The sequence below is a fragment of the Micropterus dolomieu genome, linkage group LG09 (genome assembly GCF_021292245.1).
Source record: "Micropterus dolomieu isolate WLL.071019.BEF.003 ecotype Adirondacks linkage group LG09, ASM2129224v1, whole genome shotgun sequence".
Classification (NCBI taxonomy): Eukaryota; Metazoa; Chordata; class Actinopteri; order Centrarchiformes; family Centrarchidae; genus Micropterus; species Micropterus dolomieu.
In genome coordinates, this window is record NC_060158.1 from 6988997 (window position 1) to 7009523 (window position 20527).

The 20527-nt window shown below is 40.8% G+C and overlaps 1 protein-coding gene across 7 annotated transcripts in view; it reads right to left on the minus strand.

Moving 5' to 3' along the window:
* The window catches only part of macf1a (microtubule actin crosslinking factor 1a), a 235402-nt gene that overhangs the window by 130229 nt on the left and 84646 nt on the right, over positions 1-20527 (minus strand). For all 7 annotated transcript variants that reach the window (XM_046057989.1, XM_046057982.1, XM_046057991.1 and 4 more), the window contains 2 exons: positions 7240-7301; positions 704-793 (listed from right to left, as the gene is read on the minus strand). In XM_046057989.1, the coding sequence (XP_045913945.1) occupies positions 704-793; positions 7240-7301 (152 nt within the window). The remainder of the gene's footprint in view (positions 1-703; positions 794-7239; positions 7302-20527) is intronic.

Here is a 20527-nt window from a genome sequence, read left to right on the forward strand (position 1 = left end):
GATAGAAAGAGTGGAAGAGGAAGAAGAGATGTAGTATGAGAAAGAGGACAGAATGAAAGAGGGCGGGGCCAAGTGACAAAAACTGGACAAAAGTACCGTGACTGCAAAAAATAAATAAATAAAACACCTGAACACGGCAAAAAGTAAGTCACACAGATCATTGTTCATGAGGGTGACGGGGTCAGAAAGCAGCAGTGTGTCCTCTCTGTGTGACTGTGTGTGTACTTAAACAGACCAGACTCAGCAGTCTGTTTCTGTTAGTCTACCTGTCTGCAACAAAACCTGCCCACGTCACATGGTGGCTCGCCTGTCTGTCAGCATTACTGTAGGACTACGGCTCTTACATCATCATGCTGAGTAAAGTCATGCTGACAGGGCTCAAACTACAGCATTTCTGTGTACTTGCATACTGGTGATGTACAACTGCCTGGTTGTTCAACTCTGGCATTAATAGCATGTCAGCCTGAAGGAGGGAGTCACCTTCAAGCTGGAAAAGTTTTATCTGCCTCCTGTTCTCAAATGGTATTTTTAGAGTGTATGTAACGTTCTCAGGATTATGATGCTTTGAAATGGGGATGGAGCAGAGGAGGAGTGTGTAATGGAAAATATTACAATAATAAGTGAGAAAATAATCATGTGTTTGAGCAGGTGTGTGTGTGGGAGAGAGAGAGAGAGAGAGAGAGAGAGAGATAAAAATCCATACCAGGGTGACTCCAGAGAGGACCTCCAGCAAGGAAATCAGGTTGTGTCCATCCCTCAGGTCCTCATACAGGTCTGTGATGTGCTTCCTCACCTGACAAAGGAGACAGAAAAAGGGAAGGAAGGAGAGGGAGGGAAGGAAACACAGAAAGGAAGAGAGAAGGCAGGAGGAGGGAGCAGGAATGGGTGAGGAAAGGAAGGAAGGATAGGGAGAAAAACAGAATGAGAAAATGTTAATTCCACACTCCAATCATCCCTCTGTTGACTCAACACTATTGACATCTGCCAGGCTGATTGCCCCACAGCTGACAGGGCTGGGGACAGCGGATGCCGGACCAGCAGCAATGAAGCACCAGCTGTGGCCTCTTGTCTCTGTTGCCATGACATTGCCTCAACAATGGGTGGGGTGGGGGTGGGCCAGCGCCCGGTGGCGATCGCTGCTGACACCGTAACTCAGCAGCCTGATCGGCATCAGTGCTTGTTCTGTTTTAAAGTGGGACACTCAGTGAGACAGACAGACAGACAGATACTCAGTGAAACAGACACTCAGTGAGACAGAGACACTCAGTGAGACAGACAGACAGACAGATACTCAGTGAGACAGAGACACTCAGTGAGACAGACAGGCAGAATAATGTTATCAGCTGAGCTGTGAAGCATTGTGAGAACTGAAATGAAAGAGGAAAAGACATAATGTGCATTCTGTCTCACATTATTGTATTATTTTGACACACATACTGAGAAATAGTGTTTATTTTGACAGCATCGTGTGGTAGTTTCTCCATTTTCTGTATGAACTAGAGGACCTTAGATTTAAATTGACTGATTGATTGAAATTTTATTTTGCTTAGTTTCAACAAGACACTTTATTCCTCAACTGTTCTGTTACATAAAAACCACCACAACAAAAAAAACATACTGTATTATACTTTGCCTGTGTGTCACATGTGAATTGAGGCCTCATTATTCTGAGTGGAAAAGTTAAAATGTGATTATCTGATTGTGGTGAGAAACTGTAATTAAATGACTTTAAAAAGGTTGTTTCCTGGATCGTTATCTCTTCTTCTATCTGGACTACTTTCCAATTCATGAGTTTGTAAATAGAAAACAAGAACATCAGGTACCATAAAATTACTGCAGAAAGGCACAGTGACATCAGGCAATAGCAAAGAAAAAGCTTTTGTTTTGTGAATTAACCATTTCAAAGGTTTTTTTCTTCCTCAGAAAGCAGACAAGAGGTTGTCACGCAACAAAGGTCAAACCTAAAGTGCTTATTATTATTGTTATATATTGTTGTTTTTAAAAATGCAGGTCCACCTAGGAAGCCAAGGGCACATGTGTACCTGCATTAAAGTGAATTTCCTGATTCACACTGCACCCACAAAGTTTTGCTGCAGTCCTGGCCTCAGGACAAGAAACTGTACTACCACATTTCACCAGAAGAGGGCAAGACAGTCACAAGAGTAAGCTGGGGAGGTCTCCAACTAAGGGAAACTGCCATCCTTACACAAAAGATGCTCTAAAACATTACTATTTTGCCTCTTTTTAAAGCAGGACAGATGGCCTCTCGAGGTTGAGCTCAAACCTAAAATTGTCTTAAGCTCAAAGCTGCAGCTACAAAAGAAACAACTTCCCTCCACTTGTCCTCAATAACCCCTTTTCATACTTTGCCATCCTATCTAGTTTGCTCTTCCTCGCTCAGCTCCCTGCTGCTGCCTCTTTTTCTCCATGCAAGGTCGAGATCGGCTGTTTTAGAAGGGAGCCGATGGTCTTAATTAGATGACGGGAAGAAATTGTGAATCCAGCACTGACTGGAAATGAGGCGCTGTTTTTGTCTCAGTGCATGTCAGAGCCTGTGCTTCGTTCCAAGTCCGCCTGAATGAGTGGATCCTCTCTGTCCCTGATGTGTTAAGTAACAGCTTACTGGAAGACCACCATGTGATGTGAAATGAGACCAACTAACCAAAAAATCTTACTTTAAATTCTACTAATTTACAATCATTTAGGACACAGTAGCTGCTTCTGACTCAGACATCAGCATTTTCCTGTAATAACTGGTCCTTCCTCAGTAGTACCAACACCAACAACAAATCCTCATTCTGATAAATGATGATTCAAGGTGCATCCATGTTTAGAATGATCTATTTCTCTTTTTTCTAAGCTGCTTGGTGCACCTATACCACATCCAACCATGGTGCCAAACAAGCTGCCCATCAAGGGAAACTTTTTTTTGGTTTTTAATTTTTGTTTATGTTTCAAAGGGCACTCAAAGATTGACCTCAAGAAAGGCCCACTGCATGACACAACACAGCAAAAACCAACCCTACATTAGACTCTAATGTGTGATACTCACTGTTGCTAAAATAAACAGCTAATTCAAAATATAACACTGAATTTAAGATTGCTCTATAACACCCAGCTGGATGTGTAGATTGTTGTTTTGTGATGTTTTGGTGGTACGTGTGTGTGTGTCTTAAGGGATGGTGCTCACACTGCCAGATGTGTCTGATGTGTGGTGACGGCAGCTGTCAGATGCCTGGAGGTAATGTTAAGGACCACAGGCACGCTGACAGCACCTGGGCAACAGCACTGCTCTGATATACACGAATCTGGGTCAGACCATTTCGAATTTGGATATAATATTAACAGCTTTCATCTGCTAGAAAAGCTGTCTCCAGCTCATTCAAAACTCAGTCACAAGACTTTAAACAAATTCTAAGAATAAGACTCCCACCACTGCAACGTTACAATAGCTACCAATTAGGTATAGAATTGATTTAAAACTATTACTTATTTCCTTAAAGCCCTACACGGCCTTGCTCTTTCCTAAATCATAGATTACTTGGGCCCTGCGAGCCTACCCGCTGCCTGCGACCCTCAGGCAGGACCCTCCTAACTGTTCCCACAGCCCTGAGACCCACTGCTTTGAAATTCCCGACCTGATGAACTTAACTTAGCAAACCCACAACCTTCCTTTAAATCAATTTTCAAAACTCATTTATTTTATTTGTATTTTTCCTGCTATTTATAGTTTATTTATGTTTACCATTTTATAATTGCTTTTATATTACTGTATACGGTCACTTTACAACCTGTTGTAATTTAACAAATAAATATACGATATTTATTAAACACTGTTTTATTCGCGTCTTATGTTCTATATTGTTATTTATGATTTTGTTGTTTTGATCTTGACTGTGTGTACTATTTTATTTTGTTCTGCAATGCACTTTGGAACTGTTTTGAAAAGTGCTATACAAATAAAGCTTAGAGATAATATCTGATAATGAAGATAATTATAAGTTGCAGCCCTAGATTTAAGCATATGGTGCGTGTTATATGGCTGCTGTGATCTAGCTTACAGTAATTTAAGTGCACGGCCAGAACATTTGAAGTTCTTGGGTTACTTTCTATACTAGGGTGTGTTTAATTATGAAAGTCAGTGTTAACTTGCTGATGTGTTTGTTAACTAACAAGTTTGCCTGCACAAAATACATAAAAACAGCTACAGACAGATTGCATGTTGTTAAACATCTTGTTAGCTGTTTGAGCTACAGTGGGGCTAACACTTCTTCATCTTTCTGAAAAACCTCTTGCCTCCTCCTGACTTCTTAATCCATAGCTTCCAGATTTATGCTCACTGTGTCAACATCCTGCTGGGTCACTGCATGCCAGCAGGTAGGTAGCAGGAGGCTAGTGTTTATATTAGCCGTTATTTACACTGTTCTCACACACACACACACACACACCTGTTAACACCCTGTACACCTGAGCAGCCAAAAGCATACCAGACATGACACACAGAGCAAACAGGAAACAAAGAGCGATGATGTCCGCCAGTAGGAAGCTGGGGGCAGAGGGCTTCAGTCTATCTTTGTCTACCTCTCTGTTCTGTCCCTTTATCTTTTCTTTAATGTCACTTCTTTTTGTCTCAGGAGGTTATTGTCTATTGCGTCTTTCTTTCTTGATCTTTTCTCGCTCTTAGCCTTAGTTCTGTTTTCTTTGTCTGTGTTTGTCTCCAAATCCCTGCTGATAGGGTGGAGGCTTGTAGAGCAACCACAACAGACCTGGCTCATAGTCAATAGATGATGTAGAACACACAAGTATTTCACCAGACTCTCTGTTGAAGAACACATTGTTGGGACATACTCACTATTTGAAATATTACTTTTTCATCCAGCAACAGCAGATATTTCACCAGATGTGACAAGAATTGTTTCATATGCTATTAATGTTTTAAGGTCATGCCTTCCAGACACACCATCCTCTGTCTCACCCTCCATCTTTCCTCTCATCTTCCCATCTCGCTACGAACGTAAAGGTCCGCACTCTCTTTTATAAATCCAACTCCGTAACTCTAGATGACCTCTATGCTAATGTAATGGCTGGCAGTGTGTGTGTCTGTGTGAATGATTGAGTGTGTTGTTGGATAATAAGAAGAGCGTACTGTGTACTGTAGTGTACTGTAAGAGAACAGCAGTCTTTGCTGTCTCTTTTATTTTAAAACATTCAAATCCAACTGTCTCTAACTCTCAATAAGGGCTGCAAGAAACAATTATTTTCATTATCAATTATAATTATATATTATTATTGTTACTACATGTCAAATATTTTTTCGACAAATGTGATTAATCATTGGGTCTACATTAATCAGAAATTTTGAACCCAAGCTGTCTTTTAATTGCTCATTTTGTCTGACTGAGGTTTCAAAACACACAAACACAAAGATGTTCAATTTACAATGAAACAAAACAGGCAAATCAATAATATCTCAGAAAATAGAGACAAATTCCCAAAGCACAAGTAGGAATTTTGTGTGGTCCAAAACCTACAGATATTAATTTTAATATCATAGAAAATATTCACATTTAAAAGATTGGAAGAATACTATACTTCTTTAAGAAATGACCTAAACCATTTATCAAATTTTAATTAATTACATTTTGGTCAACCAATGAATCAGCTAATCATACCTGGTCTGCTTTCTGGTAATAGAAAGCACAAACAAAAGCAGTAAAACAGCAACATCCCACTACATATTAATGGGAGTTGCTTTTCCATCACTGAAAAATCATCCCATCGTTCCTTCTGCTGCTCTCACTCTCCATCTCTGACCTACATTTACAGTCGGTGGTTGGTCTGGCAGCACCAGCTGATATAGAGTTACATTCATAGGCTGGGCACTGCGGTGACAGTCGCTCCAGAGTTATGGGGTCACACAGATGCTTCATTCTTGGGTCATGTGACAGAAATACCCCGCATTCTCCCCCCTCAGACTCTTTACCACCTGTGTGTGTGTGTTTGACACATGGTGTACATACTGTGCTTTATGGAAGGCATGTGTTTGTGTGTGCAGATGTGAGGGTATGCACACAGACAGAACAGGCTGTATGTGACCTACAAAGGAGACACTATCTGTAAATAGCTGACAGTTATAATAGATATCATAAATCAATGTTTCCCGTCACTTCATTATTTTCAGGAATAGCAATACAGTATGCCCTTTACTTCAAGTGTTTGACTCAGCATGCAGAATTTTAACTGATGTTCTGACATGATTTGAGGGCCGTCAGGTAGTATCATGCATGTTTCTTTTACCGTGCAGGGAAGAACCACACACATTATTTAGCTCAATGTTTCTAAGCAGCCAGCTATGAAGACACTATGCAGCTGCTCATTCAGATTTAATTTGTTCACGTGTTTCTTTATTGATGCCTTCAAATGAAATAATCACGTTCAGATTCCAGGCTAGACAAAGAAAGTCTGCCAGTCAATAATTTTATATATCTGCATTCCAGGAAACATCTCTTAATTCAAACTGCTATTAAATATTCATTAAAGTCTAACATTTAGTTTATTCACCACTTTACTCTCGCTGTTTAACATGATTGAAGTGTTAACACGGCCGGACAGAGGGAAACTGTTTAACAAGCTGTAACTTTAGATGCCACTCCTAACAGTGATCAAGCAAACAGGCTGAGTGATCTGGACAGATGTTTTACTAAAAATGTATGTACCATTTTATGACAGAAAGCTGGAGCCACAGTAGGAGTGTCTGCACCACAAATATAAATCATAACTGTTTTATGGAGCTAATATTCTGTTAATGAACTCTGTGAAAAGATACCAAAGGCCAATGATGCAGATAGATTTTTCTTTTTTTTTCTTTTTTATTGTGCTCAGTTGGTTTACTTACTATATAGCAGCAGTGGGAATGAGTCAGGCAATAAAATGAATCCCTATCAGGAAACCTAGAGAGGCTTTTTCTGAAGCTATTATAATGCTCCCACTAGATTTAAGGCACATAGTCCAGTTCCTTTATGACCTGAGAGTTTTGACTTCATTGATTTTCAAATAAAGGTATATGAGGTTTGATTTTAGAACATTAATTTTATATGTATAAGATGACATAACAACAACATAAATTTCTATTGACGATATGAGATGTTCAGCATTTAATAGAAAACAGAACCCTTTAAAACCATTTCCATAAAGCCAAAACAAGGACATTGCAAGCCAGCTGAACTCCATGACACATACCTTGATGAGATGCTTGTTGACCCATTTTGTGAAGGTTTTCTTCTGAACCCTGTCCCGCTCATCTGAAGAAAAGGAAATAAAGACAAGAGGAAAGGCGTTACTTACATAATCCAAATCCAGCATGGTTGCTGCAGCCAGGGGAATTATTCCACTGATTTATGTAGATGAAGACGTCACACACACACGCACACACACACACACACAGATACAAATCCAGCTCAGAGGAGCAAAGCAGTAGGCTAAACACCCCACAGAGACAGTTTGTGGTGATGCTGTAACAACTACAAGGCATGGATTTTTGTATTTTATTTGATTTGTGAATAGCAATTTGAGAGGGACCGTTTCTGTTCTTTCCTCTCTCACACACACACACACACACACACACACACACAGATTGTATTAGATCACTCACAGGGACTTAACGCACACACTTCATAAACTCAATAAAAGACACGAACATACAGGATGTAACTGGATAGCACTCACACACCAAAATAAGATTTGTAACAACACCTCTATGATGACTCAATCTTCACAGTTACTTCATGTTTGGTATCTTATTCAGCACTATTTGTATAGCAGTATAAGAGCTGATTTAAAGACAAACACTTAGTTAAGAAGGTGTGAAAGTTCAACTCAAAGGTCATGTCCTCTATACCAACAAACCTCTTGAACAGACGTCTTTATCATGTTTTTCCATGATTACGTCATCCTGAGTGAGGTGGCACCAATAAAGCTCAAAAAGTTGTTTGTCTCGTTTTATATCCCTCGCTCTCTCGTTAATGTGACTTGGGGGAAAAAGAAGCTGCTTGCATGTTTATTACTTTCTGAAGGCATAACCTTTCTTTCAGTCTCTAACTGAAGTGTTATCTGCAGCCAGGCCGAGCTCCAGCCCACGTCCTCCACAGGCCGGAGGAGTGAGGCAGCCGGGGCAGGAATAGAGCCTGATGCTGTGTTATCTTCCTCCCCCACCACCACCTCCTCTTCCTCCACACTGACGGAGGCTCTGTTCCTATCCAGACTTTCTGTTCTCGTATCAGCCTGTCTGGGAGAAAACACAGACCCCTTTTCCCTTCCCGCCATTCTGTTAAATATCATACTTCCTGCTGAAGGGATAGTTAAACATCCTTTCCAGTGATGTTGCATGTTCCTAAAAAGATTTTAATCATAAGAGATACAAAATGCAATGTACAGTGGCAGGCTACAGAATTCAGCAAAGTTTGGTAAATAAGGACAGCTTATCCTTTTTGCCACTGCTATAACTAAAATGTCACAAATATGACACAAAAACCCCCAATTTTCTACATGTTTTCAAATATCACAGAGCCAAAATTGATGATATCTTCTTATCACAATTGACTCTTTTGCAAACAATTGACTATTACTCCTGCGTCCCTGGCTGGTCAGCACAAAAACCCTAAATCTATAATATAGACATAAATCTATATATAAATCTGTATCACAACTTTAGTTTTAGCTGTTATTAAATGGCAAACATATTTAGGTCCGTATTTAATTATTTCATATGGGTGAAAATATTCACTCTAGGTGTAAAACATGATGAAATACTTCACATCATGAATTGTACACACACTCATCCACTCAGTATTTTCCCTCCAGTGTGTCAAACTGATTCAGTTTCGGCCAATAAGAACACAGCCAGCTGCAGGTACCTCCCTTTCCTGCCAGCTGTTTATCAGTCGCCATGGAGAAGTTATGAGGGAGAGCAGCCATGACGGTATCACTTCCTCCTTCATTATCTTTCTCTCTCTCACCCACACCTATACAAACACACACATGTAACTCCACAGAGCCTCTAAACAGCGCTGACACCTTCGACTGCAGAGCTCCAAAAGTAGAAAGGATTTCCAAAGAGGAAATTTGATTTAGGATTTAGTAGGTCAGTTGGATAAAACTCAAGGTCAATCTCAACACTGCACCACACATATACACAGTAACACACTAAGGAGTTTACATAGAGGGCAAGCCCCCAGGCAAAGAACACATATTTCGACATGCTCTTGCAAAATAGTTTCACCATTGTAACCAGCCTTGCATCCCAAACCTGTTCGGGTAGCTGAGCTAGTTAGCCGAGAGGAAACACTCAAGACTTTTACATGTTTTACATGTTTTACATGTAAAAGCCCCCCACACACACACACGCACTCACAGACAGATATCGGTGAACCACACTGCGCAAAGCACTCATCACTAAGCCTGTAAAGCCGGGTTCATGAAGGTGTAGTAATCAGGTTAATAATCACGTGTGATATTAAACATTATTATTTATACAAAAGCAAAACTGCAGACATGAGAAGAGTTGAGGTGTGCGAGTGACAGCTACGGATAGGCACTCATTCATCTACTGAGGAGGGCATTGTTAGGGTGTACACACCCCCTTCCACGCTGTCCACACACAACAACAAAACACACACACACACACTGACGTCTTCACCCCGACACTGACAATGATTAACAGAGATCATTTATTTTAATCACATTTAACGGCTGTCACCGGTATGCGCACAAACAGGAACTGTTTAAACAGTGAAACACGTGCTGACAGGATCCACTGCGCACACTGACAGCATGTAAACAACAACAACGGCAAACACTGTACAGCTACTCTATGGGCATGTACACATACACACACCCAACGGTACACACATGTTCCGACACACACTGACCTGCACAGCACATGAGCGAGCACAGGTGAGCGTTGAGATGACATTCATCCCTGTAGTCGGGCCACATCGTCCACAGCTCTTATGTTTTCCTCTTCTTCTAATCAGAGAAGCTAACGGTCCATAATCCAAGATAGAAAGTCAGATAGTTATTCCTGGAAGACGTCTTTAGCAACAAGCTGCCTCCACGTGTCCAGATTTAAAAGATGCAGGGTGAGCCACCAGGAGAGCACCGGCAGGTACAACTGGTTTTGCTACCGGAGTATCTACTCTTCTTTTGGTTTAGTCTGTGGTTTACCCTTTCCCTCTCTCCTCGATCCCCGTGGTAGCTGCCATGTCAGCCTCTCTTGGCAGACAGGCCTTCTCGCTCCGTCCCTCATACTCTTTCCCCCAGTAGCAGTTGCTCTCACACGTGTACGTCAAAGTCAGCGTCAGCTCTTCGCCCTCAGTCCAAAAAGGACAGCCTCCCTCCCTCCCTCTCTCCCTCCCTCCCTCCCTGTTTACTCCCTCAACTCAGTTCTACTTCGTCACCAGGCAGTGGCACTCTCTCTCTCTCTCTCTCGCTGTCACTTGTTCCCTTGCTTGCTCGCTCTCTGTTTCCAGGCCACAACAGACTGTTTGTACTCGACTGCAGCTGACAGTGACTCTGCAGAGCAGCAGAGGGGGTCTGCTGTGCTTCTACAATTCCTCTCCCTCTCTGCGCAGGTAAGCAACTGTTCTTGCTGACATGTTTTTTATTTTCTTTTTGTAGTTGACTATCTGTAAAGGACAGTAGATCTTGAGTAAATCCACATTTAGAGGCCGTTTTCTGTTTTTCTCACAGAGCAGAACTGGACAAACTATATTGCTGTGCAAAGGAGAATAGGCAGAGAAGGTCTTAAAAAACAATTGTGAAAAGATTTTTATTTAAGTCCCAGACATATCCATTTGAGATGATGTAATCCAGTCTTGGCATACCACAAAAACACAAAAGCATCCAAAAAATATACAAGCACAGCTTGTTCTGCCACATGCAAACATAAACTCTTCTAGTTCAAGCCGACAAAAGTCAGATGCAACAGCTCTCTGATATCTCCATTTCCTTAATTTCCTCGCCTTTACTCCTACTCACTCAGGTTCCTTTTTATTACGAGGTAAACACAAACTACTCAGCTTTCTTTTGTAAAAGGGTCAAGAGCCCCGAGGCTTTCCTGCTCCTGGGGATGCAAGCTCTGTAGCTTTCTGAAGAAAAGAGAGAGAGAGAGACTTGGACTTTAGTCTCAAGAGAGGCCTAGCAGACCTGTGACGTTGTTTAATTTAATGTTGAAAGAAAAAACAAGCCCAAGCAGTCATTCATGTCATTAGTGTATGTATTATATGTGTGTACAACACAGAAATCTAACTGTCCTGGTTCCTTTCACAGATGACAGCCTGAACTCATAGTTTTATGAAACATCTCCCTCTCTCTCTTGCTTCCTTTCTTCCTGGTCCACTGCTGTCTCTTAAAATAGCTCAGCAGTCCCAGACAGCACCAACGCAGTTTTGAATAATTTCTGCTCTGTCATGCTTAAAAATAAACACAGTTTAGAATCAGCAGTGTGGAAGCAGTATGTGCAGGCTAAAAGCTCGGCTATGGCCTCAGAGTTAGTATGGCTCAAAGGAAGTAGGCTGTGGGTATAAGCCTGCCACCGGCTGACTATTTCAGCTGGAGTTGTCCTTCCTTTCACTATCTTCCAACACTATTTTGAAAGGGCACTGTTGCTGCTTCCTGGACTTAGCACCGCCAAAGATGTGATTGGGTTAAAGAAAAACAAGCCAGCCTTTTCCCCCCCTATACCAAAAGGATAATGGGTTCAGCCAGACCTTTCTCCAGCACTGCCTCTGAGTCAAACACCAGTCTTCAGTGATCTGGCCAGGAATCAGAAAGTGAGCACAGACGTCAATCCAGCAAAGGCTGATATTACAGCAGCTTCTGGCTCTTAACAAAGGTGTACTCTGTATTCACGTACGGTACAGAAACACACCTGACCAGTCAGTGACTCAAACACTCTTGTAGTCACAACAAGCTCAGACAGAGAAACACAAGCTCCTCCTTCTGCTTTTCCTCCACCAGTGACGTCACTCCTTTATCTCCATCCCTCCTTCTTTTAGGTCCTCTTCTTCTTTGCCCTGTCTTGCCATCAGAGTCTTCCTTTCCTCCGTGTCTTCACAGTGAATCTCTCCTCTTTCCATCTCTAAGGGACCATCCACACTAAAAATACCAGACGGAGCTTACGCCTCTAATACCACACAGCGTGCTTATCCTTCGCTCCCTCCTTCTCCCCCGTTATCAGCTCTAATCTCCCTCGCACTCCCTGTCTGTTGCCCCGTCTTCCGGTGTTCTGGTTTTCTCCTCTTGTAATTTAATTACATTTAAAAGTGAGTGGGATGTTTCCAAGTGTCCTCCTTTTCCTCTGTTAGCCCATCATCTTCCCTTTTTTCACTTTCACTTTCTTTTCTGTTTCTCTTTCAGCTAGGCTGGCTCCCAGAGCTCATTTATACACCTCCTCCTCTCTGGTGCCACTCAAAGGCTGGCAGCAGCCTCCATGCCTCTTTTTTCCATTTCATTCTTCCTTTTCTTCGGATTCTTATCCCAGTTTTCCCTCTGAGCTACGAACATCGAATGCAAACTGATGGCAAAGCAGAACAAACCCACTCTCGGGGAGACACAGATTTTGCAGGAGATTTAAAGTCCAGTCAAAAGTCCAGTATTTGTTCTGAAATATCTAAATATTCTCTGTCACTGTCTGGTTGCTATGTCCCAATTACACACTAACCAGATGTCCAGTGGCCTAATTAGCCACAAGCCCCTGTCATCAGATTAAGATTAGATTCAATCTGCCCTCCTGTGGCCATAAAGAAGAACACATGAGGGTGGCTAAATTGAAGCCAACAATCTTATATTAGAGAAAACTCTCAAGGTCAATACTACATTACATAGATGCCTTTATGTATTAGGTCATCAGCACGGATGTTTCTTGATTTAAAAACTAACCCAAAATGACAGAAAATGAGAAGAAACCTCAAAAATACAAAAACTCACAAAAACACTTTTTTGGATCACTCATTTAAATGTTTCTGGTCATTTTGGTAGTGGATATTTCTTTAGATGTTTCTCAGATATTCAATGTTTAATAAAACAAGTATACAAGGTCAACCGTTTTTATAAGTTATTTATCATTAAAATCAGATGAACCCTCTGTTGTGTATTTTAATTTTTAAAATACTGATTATATTATTGGACAGGCTGCTCTTTGTTTTAAACTAAGAGAGCTTGGTTAAGTAGATGTTATTATTGCTAAACAGCAATAATAATAATAATTTGAATAAAGTGTAAACCGCCATAATTCACTGTACAACCCAAACACACCCTACACCATGCTTGGCCTACCACTGTAACAAGCTCTGTTTCCTGTGATGAGAAAAATAACCACAGCATCACGCAACATCACCACTCACACACACCCGTAAACTGCATCTGTGTGTCACAGATGAGTAGTCTGACAGTTGAGTAAAGTCCTGCCTCACTCTGGTTTCAGAATCACTCACATGGACACGTCCCTAATACCATACACTCATTATGAGAGACAAACATTTGAGTTTAACCTACCTTGTGTGTACCTTAAATGACAACATCAAAGAGTTTTAACATAAAACACTTTCATATGTGTCATTTACACTGGAGAAGCTGGGGACATGTCCCTACCACATTTTGAAATGGCTGATTTTGTCCCCATCACTTTTTGAAAGCATTTATTAAAAATGTTCTGAAAAATAGCTTCCACCAAGAAATGTTAACTAACAAATGAAAATGCTTTGAGAAAGGTTTATTCACACAAAAAGAAAACATGCAATGGAATTTAAATATAGAAGAATCAAATGTGAAATGTTAGCTGCTGATAAATTTTTATATTAATGAACTGTCACCTGCCAGCTGAATTTCTTGTTTCTCTTTATATAAGTAAAGACATTTCCACCATAAATTGGAGCAGAAATTGTCTCCAGAATGCAGGACATGAATTGTTTAATGCTCCAAATTTTCTGGGGGAAGACCCCCAGACCCCAAGTGACCCAAGTGTATCATCACGCCTGATCTGTTCCCTTATGTCCGCACCACTTTTCAACACAAACTGACGCTCTTGAATATTGAATTTATTATTTGGGAACACACTCAAGCGGTACAGCTGCATCACTACCGCGGCGCAGCAATGTGAATCCTTCCCCAGCTCTCTTTGCTCTCTAATGAGCTCCGCCCTTCTGTCCAAATATGGTCTTTCTGGTCCCACAAAAAATGCCAAACTCAAGGTAACGATAGTCCACAAAACAACGGTTGCCGTCACAGTGCCTACGTCCACTTCTTTTATACAGTGTATGATATCACGCAAACCTAATCCATAAATCAAGCATAATGAGCCCAACACCCTCAACTGACCATATACTGTAAGTGGACAATGTATGAGGCTCCTGTTTTGTATCAGGAAACAGTACAACTACATAATATACATTTATGTGTTTACCATAGTGTTGCTAAATGCTCCTTCCTGCTGAGGATTGTTAATTAAAAGATGTTGACAGCGTGGCAAGAAAGAACTGATTTTAGCCATATTTTGGTCATCATTCAGGCCCACAGAGCGTCACCACACACAGATGATTTATAATGAAGTATCACTTCAATATGAGAAAAGGGTCATTTTAATATTTAATATTAATAAAATTAATTAATCTCCTTGTTTCCTTTCTCTTCATGGCTGTACTATTTTCTTTAGGGCACTTTACCTCAACACCTTCTCCCTTTTACTGCCCTCTTGTCTCTGTTATCATCCCTGTTGCATCCAGTGCCCTCTCAGTAGAGATCAACCTCATTGATCTGCACTGTCACGCCAGATATTTTTCCCCTGGTGAATCCAAGCCAATCGTTGCATTCAGATCAAATTAGACTCGTGCCCTGAAACCAAATCCCTCATCTCCCTATGAGGACTAACCTAAAATTCTGCTCAGTTTTTCCAGTGTTACTGTAGGAGACACTGGATTTGAACAAACATTAGGACTAGGTGTATTAACAACAGCTACTGAGTAAATGTATGAAGGTCAGTATAAACATCATGTCAAAATGGTTTAGATACAACAGCCTGTTACATAATGAGTATTTGTATCACGGTTTAAATGAGTATTAGAACTAAAGCTAAATATCAAAAGCCAACTGGAATATTTTTAATGCTGTAAAAACATGGTATTGCATCAATGGTTACCATTATTTATGAATAATTAGACATATAAGACACATGACTAAACTCTGCAGCATACTGGCAGCACAGCAGCTCATTGTTTGGTATAGTAGAGCATGTAGTTATAAAAACAAGACAAAGATGGCCACGTAAGCAGCCAAAGACACACACAGATTGCAGTCTCCAGGTTGAATTACATGGATGTGACTATATGATTCAATAGTCTGTGAAATACAACAGCCTGTCTCTACAAAGAGCCAAATATGGAAGGTTCTGCTCCCTTGACTCATGCAGTAGAAGATGAGACACAGCAATCAAGTCCTGCAGCACAAAAGCATTAAAACAGTGTCTCACTGTAACGGGAGATGAAACAGAGAAACCTTCGTATACACTCTTTACAGCACAGGCCGCTTTACATTCCACTCAAACTAAAATAGGAACCATGAGGTGATCTGCTGCTGCCAGTTAAGAAAGCTTTAGCTTCATGCTAACTACGGATACATACAAAGCCTTTTAAAAGCCATGCAGATGTTACGCAAAATTCTAAAGGGAATGATCTAAATGAAGATGCTGTCCAATACAAAAATGACACAGCAGAAGGGGTGGAGCCTAGACAGGAAGCACATGGAGCTTAAGTCAAATTGTTTTCATCTCTCTACAAATAGGAGATTAATTATAGCTGAAGTGACAGAGGAGAGATGAGCAATAAAAAAGTCAACAGGACAAACTGTTCCTCATCTCTCCCTCTCAGCAGCAGTTGGAGAGAAACATTCAAAATCACAGTTTACCTTCAAAACTGGCTGTCCGTCTACGACGGCGACAGTAAAACCAATATCCAGCTGCTGTCAAGAAGTGAAAAGTCACCACCAGGATGGGCGTTATGACTGTAGGGTCTGTTAGAAAGTCCATCTTGTTGCTCTGCTTTCCAAACTCCTAGAATATGTCAGATAGCTCCTCAAGCTAACAATAAACGTCCAAAGACGAACCAAAAAAGTTACTGTAGCTGCAGGCTTGCAGGTAAAGTCCCAAAACTAGCGGTTAAATGTCAGTCAACAGAATCATGAGGATCCTTCTTCTCCTTTCACTTCTTCTGTTTTGACACAAGACAAAAAAAAATCTTCCTGTCCTTCCTCCAGCATCTCTCTACTTTCAGCACATAACTACTGCTAATAACTTCTGAGTCCTTCTCTCCATTCATATGCCCTCCCTCTTTCCCACCATGCCCCTCTCTTGTTCACTGTCTCTCTCACTCACTCTGAACCTCGCTCGCTCTCCGACTCTCTAAGAGTGAATTCCATTCCCCTGAAACAAGCCACCAGACTGCAGCCGTTGTTGCTCAGCGCACCGTTAGAAAAACGGTAAATACATTAAATGGGACTAAACTGTGTATGTGCCTGTGTGTGGTTGCCTCACACTCTCTGAAGGAAACCACATGGGAGATACCCACATGTTCATCTTCCTGTGTGTGTGTATTTCTATCTCTATGCAAGATTTTTTTTAATCTATCAGTACAGTATGTGAGCATAATGCACCTAGCTTTATTTCCACTATTTGAATACATGCTGCCTTCATTAGTGATTCTCTTTTCAGTGTGTATGCATGTTGGCAGCAGTTTGTTGATGGTGTGTGTGTGTTAGGGAGGAGTGTGTGTATGTGTGTTTACCTCTGTTGCTATGAGTGAGCAATTCATCCTGGTTGTGATATTTATGAGCGGCTATCTTTGAATGATGTCTGCTGACTGCGATAGTGTGTTCAAACCTTCATGCAGAGCGGGTGATTAAACAAAGGTGATCATAGTGTGTGTGTTCATACATTACAGCATGATTCAGCATGGTTCAGGCTGCAGACTGGAAGGCAGGGGGTCCAAGAGTTATTCTCACCTCGCAGAGATGTGTGTGTGTGTGTGTGTCCGGTCAAGCTATCAACTCAGCTCTGAAAAGCTACTGACATTTAAGTCCTAGCAACCTCCAGACAAACAACAAACAACCACAATCAACCTGATGGCATTTTATTGCGGTCAGGTGCAAAATCTAATTCGAAGTCAAGTGCTGCTGCATGCTGAGGCCATTTTCAACCCTAATACCTCATTTAGGAGAACAACATTAACCTGATAGCAAAGTAATACTGGAGCGGTTTGGTCACAAAGAATTAATAAAAGGCCATCCTGGTGGATATATGGAGAGGAAAGTAATGAGGTTCTTTCCTATTAGTCATTTCCTAATCACAACAATTACCAAATAACATGAGGTAATGGAGATGAGATCCTGATGCCAGCTGTTTATCCACTGAGGCACACTGATGTTCTGTTAGTGGTTTACCATTGCAACAGAAAAACATTAACCAGAGTCTTTCATGTCCTAAAATTACCTTTATACCTGATGAAGAGCCAACTTAGGCTCAAAATGTTTTACTTTTCCCTAGAGTCCTTTCTGTCCTAAATTCAGCAAATTCTTAATTCTTTTTTGCATTGAGTGTGTTCACAAAAATTTAAAATTTAAGAATGGACTAAAAGCATAAAAAGAGAATTTCAAAAAATCTGAATGACAAACTATGACTGATAGGAGAGAAGGGGAGAACAACAAAAGAGATTAAAAGTGAGAAGAGGTTGAAGAGGAAATTTAGCAACCACGTGTCTCTTGTGGTAAAGAGTGTGATGCTGCCACTGTGGGGCAGAAGAGGCCAACATGTAAGGTGTTAGGCTGCACGAGTTAACCCTAAAACCACTGACAGCAAGACCGGTGTCACATTTAGCACCCAAAAACCACCAATGTCTGACAGCAGTCACATCTTTTTTGATGTTATCGACTTCATACTGATAAAATTCTTCTTTTAAAGCAGTTGCTATAACTACTTAATAACTGATTGGGGATTTCTAATCAATTCAGTGAGTTTATAACTAGCAGGTTTCAGTTTCATCTGCATTTCTTTCATAAATAAAGTAGCGTTTCATCACCCCTGAACTCACAAATCTCCTCCTTTGAGTTCATTTTTACATCACATCACGACAAACTATACAAAATTATTATTTCAGTCAGTATATTTCTTCTTCCCACATTCACATACCATAACATGGTACACTGGCTGAATTAAAAGCTACTGTTGTGTATGTGGGTGCCTCTGCGCATGTATGTCAGCCTGCAAGAAGGACAAAAGGTCAGAGGTCCAATCTCATGTCCCCCCTGTGCTGAGAATGCTGCGTCTGGAAGCCACACACATACACACACACAGGATGTAACAAAGCCTGCGGATGATGTCAGACTACTGTATAAGCTCGACACAAGACTGAGGAAAGACAAGAAGAACGATGGAGGAAAAAGAAGATGGAAAAGAGAGTTTGGGAAGCATCAAGGCAGACAAGGCTTGGTTTTGTATTGGCTGTTTGTGTTGGGAAGTAAATGCCTTTTTTCATTCAGATATCAGAGTGAAATCTCACACTCACTGCCACATACACCAAGAAAGAGAGTGAGAAAGACAAACACACAGAGTCTTTTGTGACTATACAGTCTCAACGCTGTCTCTGCTTTCACTATATTAGCATAACATAATTAATCTTGTGCTCACCATCAAAGCATAGACATTTAGCCTCACTGGTCAGAGGAGGAAATTATTTTTCCTTGTGTCATGTCTTGTCGCAACAATGCTTCTATTTGTTTGCTTGTCTCACTCCTGTGTGTATAATGCAGCAGCATGTCTCTCCCTCCCCCAGTAAGGCTCAATTCTCCAAGTCAGCATCCTTCACAGAGATAGCCAGGGTGACCCTGACACACAAAGAAGTATGCAAACACACATACTTTGTGCACAGAATTGCTGCCCTGTGCCCTATGATATTACTGTAACACACAAATGTCTCTCCCTGTACACAGAAGAGTGCAGGTAGAGCCATAAACTGTATCAGCATATGAAAATACACTGCAGGCTGAAGAAGAATGTTCACACAGTCTATGTTGTCAAACAAGATCCAATGATCTATGATATTTACACCTGTGTAGCACCTTTCCCCGGCCAATGGTGAAGGTCATGAGGTGAATGGTGAATATAAACCTTTTTATTGATACTATTAAACTTTGTGTCCATACTGCACCTCGCCTTTTCACATTAGTGCTGCGTATTCCTCTTAAAAGATTAATAGAAAACTGTCAATTACTTTAAGCTGGTACTGACTGCTGGTCAGATTCTTAGTTGCGTTTACATTTTCTGTGATGAGGTATTTGCTGATCTGATTTGAATTGATTTTAGCATTTTGTTCAGGCAAAAGGCTACTTTGTGCTGTGTGACGGCCTCACGGTTGACCCTATTTTGTTGTTCCTTGTTGGCAATGTCTTTTCCCTTTTAATCCAGGAAGTTGATGGGTGGCGCCAAGGCCTTGTCAGAGACGCAACAAACCTGAGCAGGCCGGGCTCAGGAGGTTATAAATCAGGCCTGCAAGATCCTCTCACTCTCTTCCTCTGATCTGTAGACTGACACTGTTGTGTTTGTACTTTGTGTTTCACCCTCATACACATACTGCTTACCACTCAGACACTGTATTAGGGCTGGGCAATAAAACAATAATAATTATCGCAATGTAATTTTTCTCAATAACAATATAACAAATGTTCAATAAATGTTAAATGAACAATCAGCAATTAATTTTTCTATGACTGCAAAAATATTTTATTTAATTTTATTCATGCGTATTTGTTGAAAAAATATTGTTTGTCATGTTCTGACCATAAAGAAAAGTTTAAAACCACAATTAACCATCTGGCTTTCACTCAGGAGCAAAAATCAGCCTTTAAATTTGAAAGAAATAATGATTTGACAATTATCTTGATAATTATCAATATTGAATGGTATGAAATTTCTTTGTTGTGATAACATTTTTGGCCCCATCACCCAGCCCTACATTGTTAACATACTGATCTGATGACAGACACACCCTCTTATTTATTTTGTCATGTACTCCTAATCCAGGTTGTGACAGTTAAGAGCAATAATAAAAACATGCGAGACAGATAAAATTAATCCTCACTTGGTTCAACAGAAAAAAGGGTTTGATATTGGCACTGAAACTCAGATATTGTGCTATAAGTGGTATCAAACACATTACAATACTTAGGCCCATTTAACATGAGGCAGCTGCATGAGGAAACAGGAAAAATATGTTGATGGAGGGCAGAAGAGAGGAAGAGCCGGCTGAGGAAAAGGGCAGTCACATTAGAGTGATGAATCCTCTAACCTTGGACTTTCATGTCTATGTAGCTACAACAAAAATGACGACTTTCCATCTCCGCTTGCTCCGTCCATGCAGTTCCTCTGACAGTCCCATCTGCCAGACTGAACTCATTCACCTCTGCATTTAATACCAGCTTCCACCTGTGC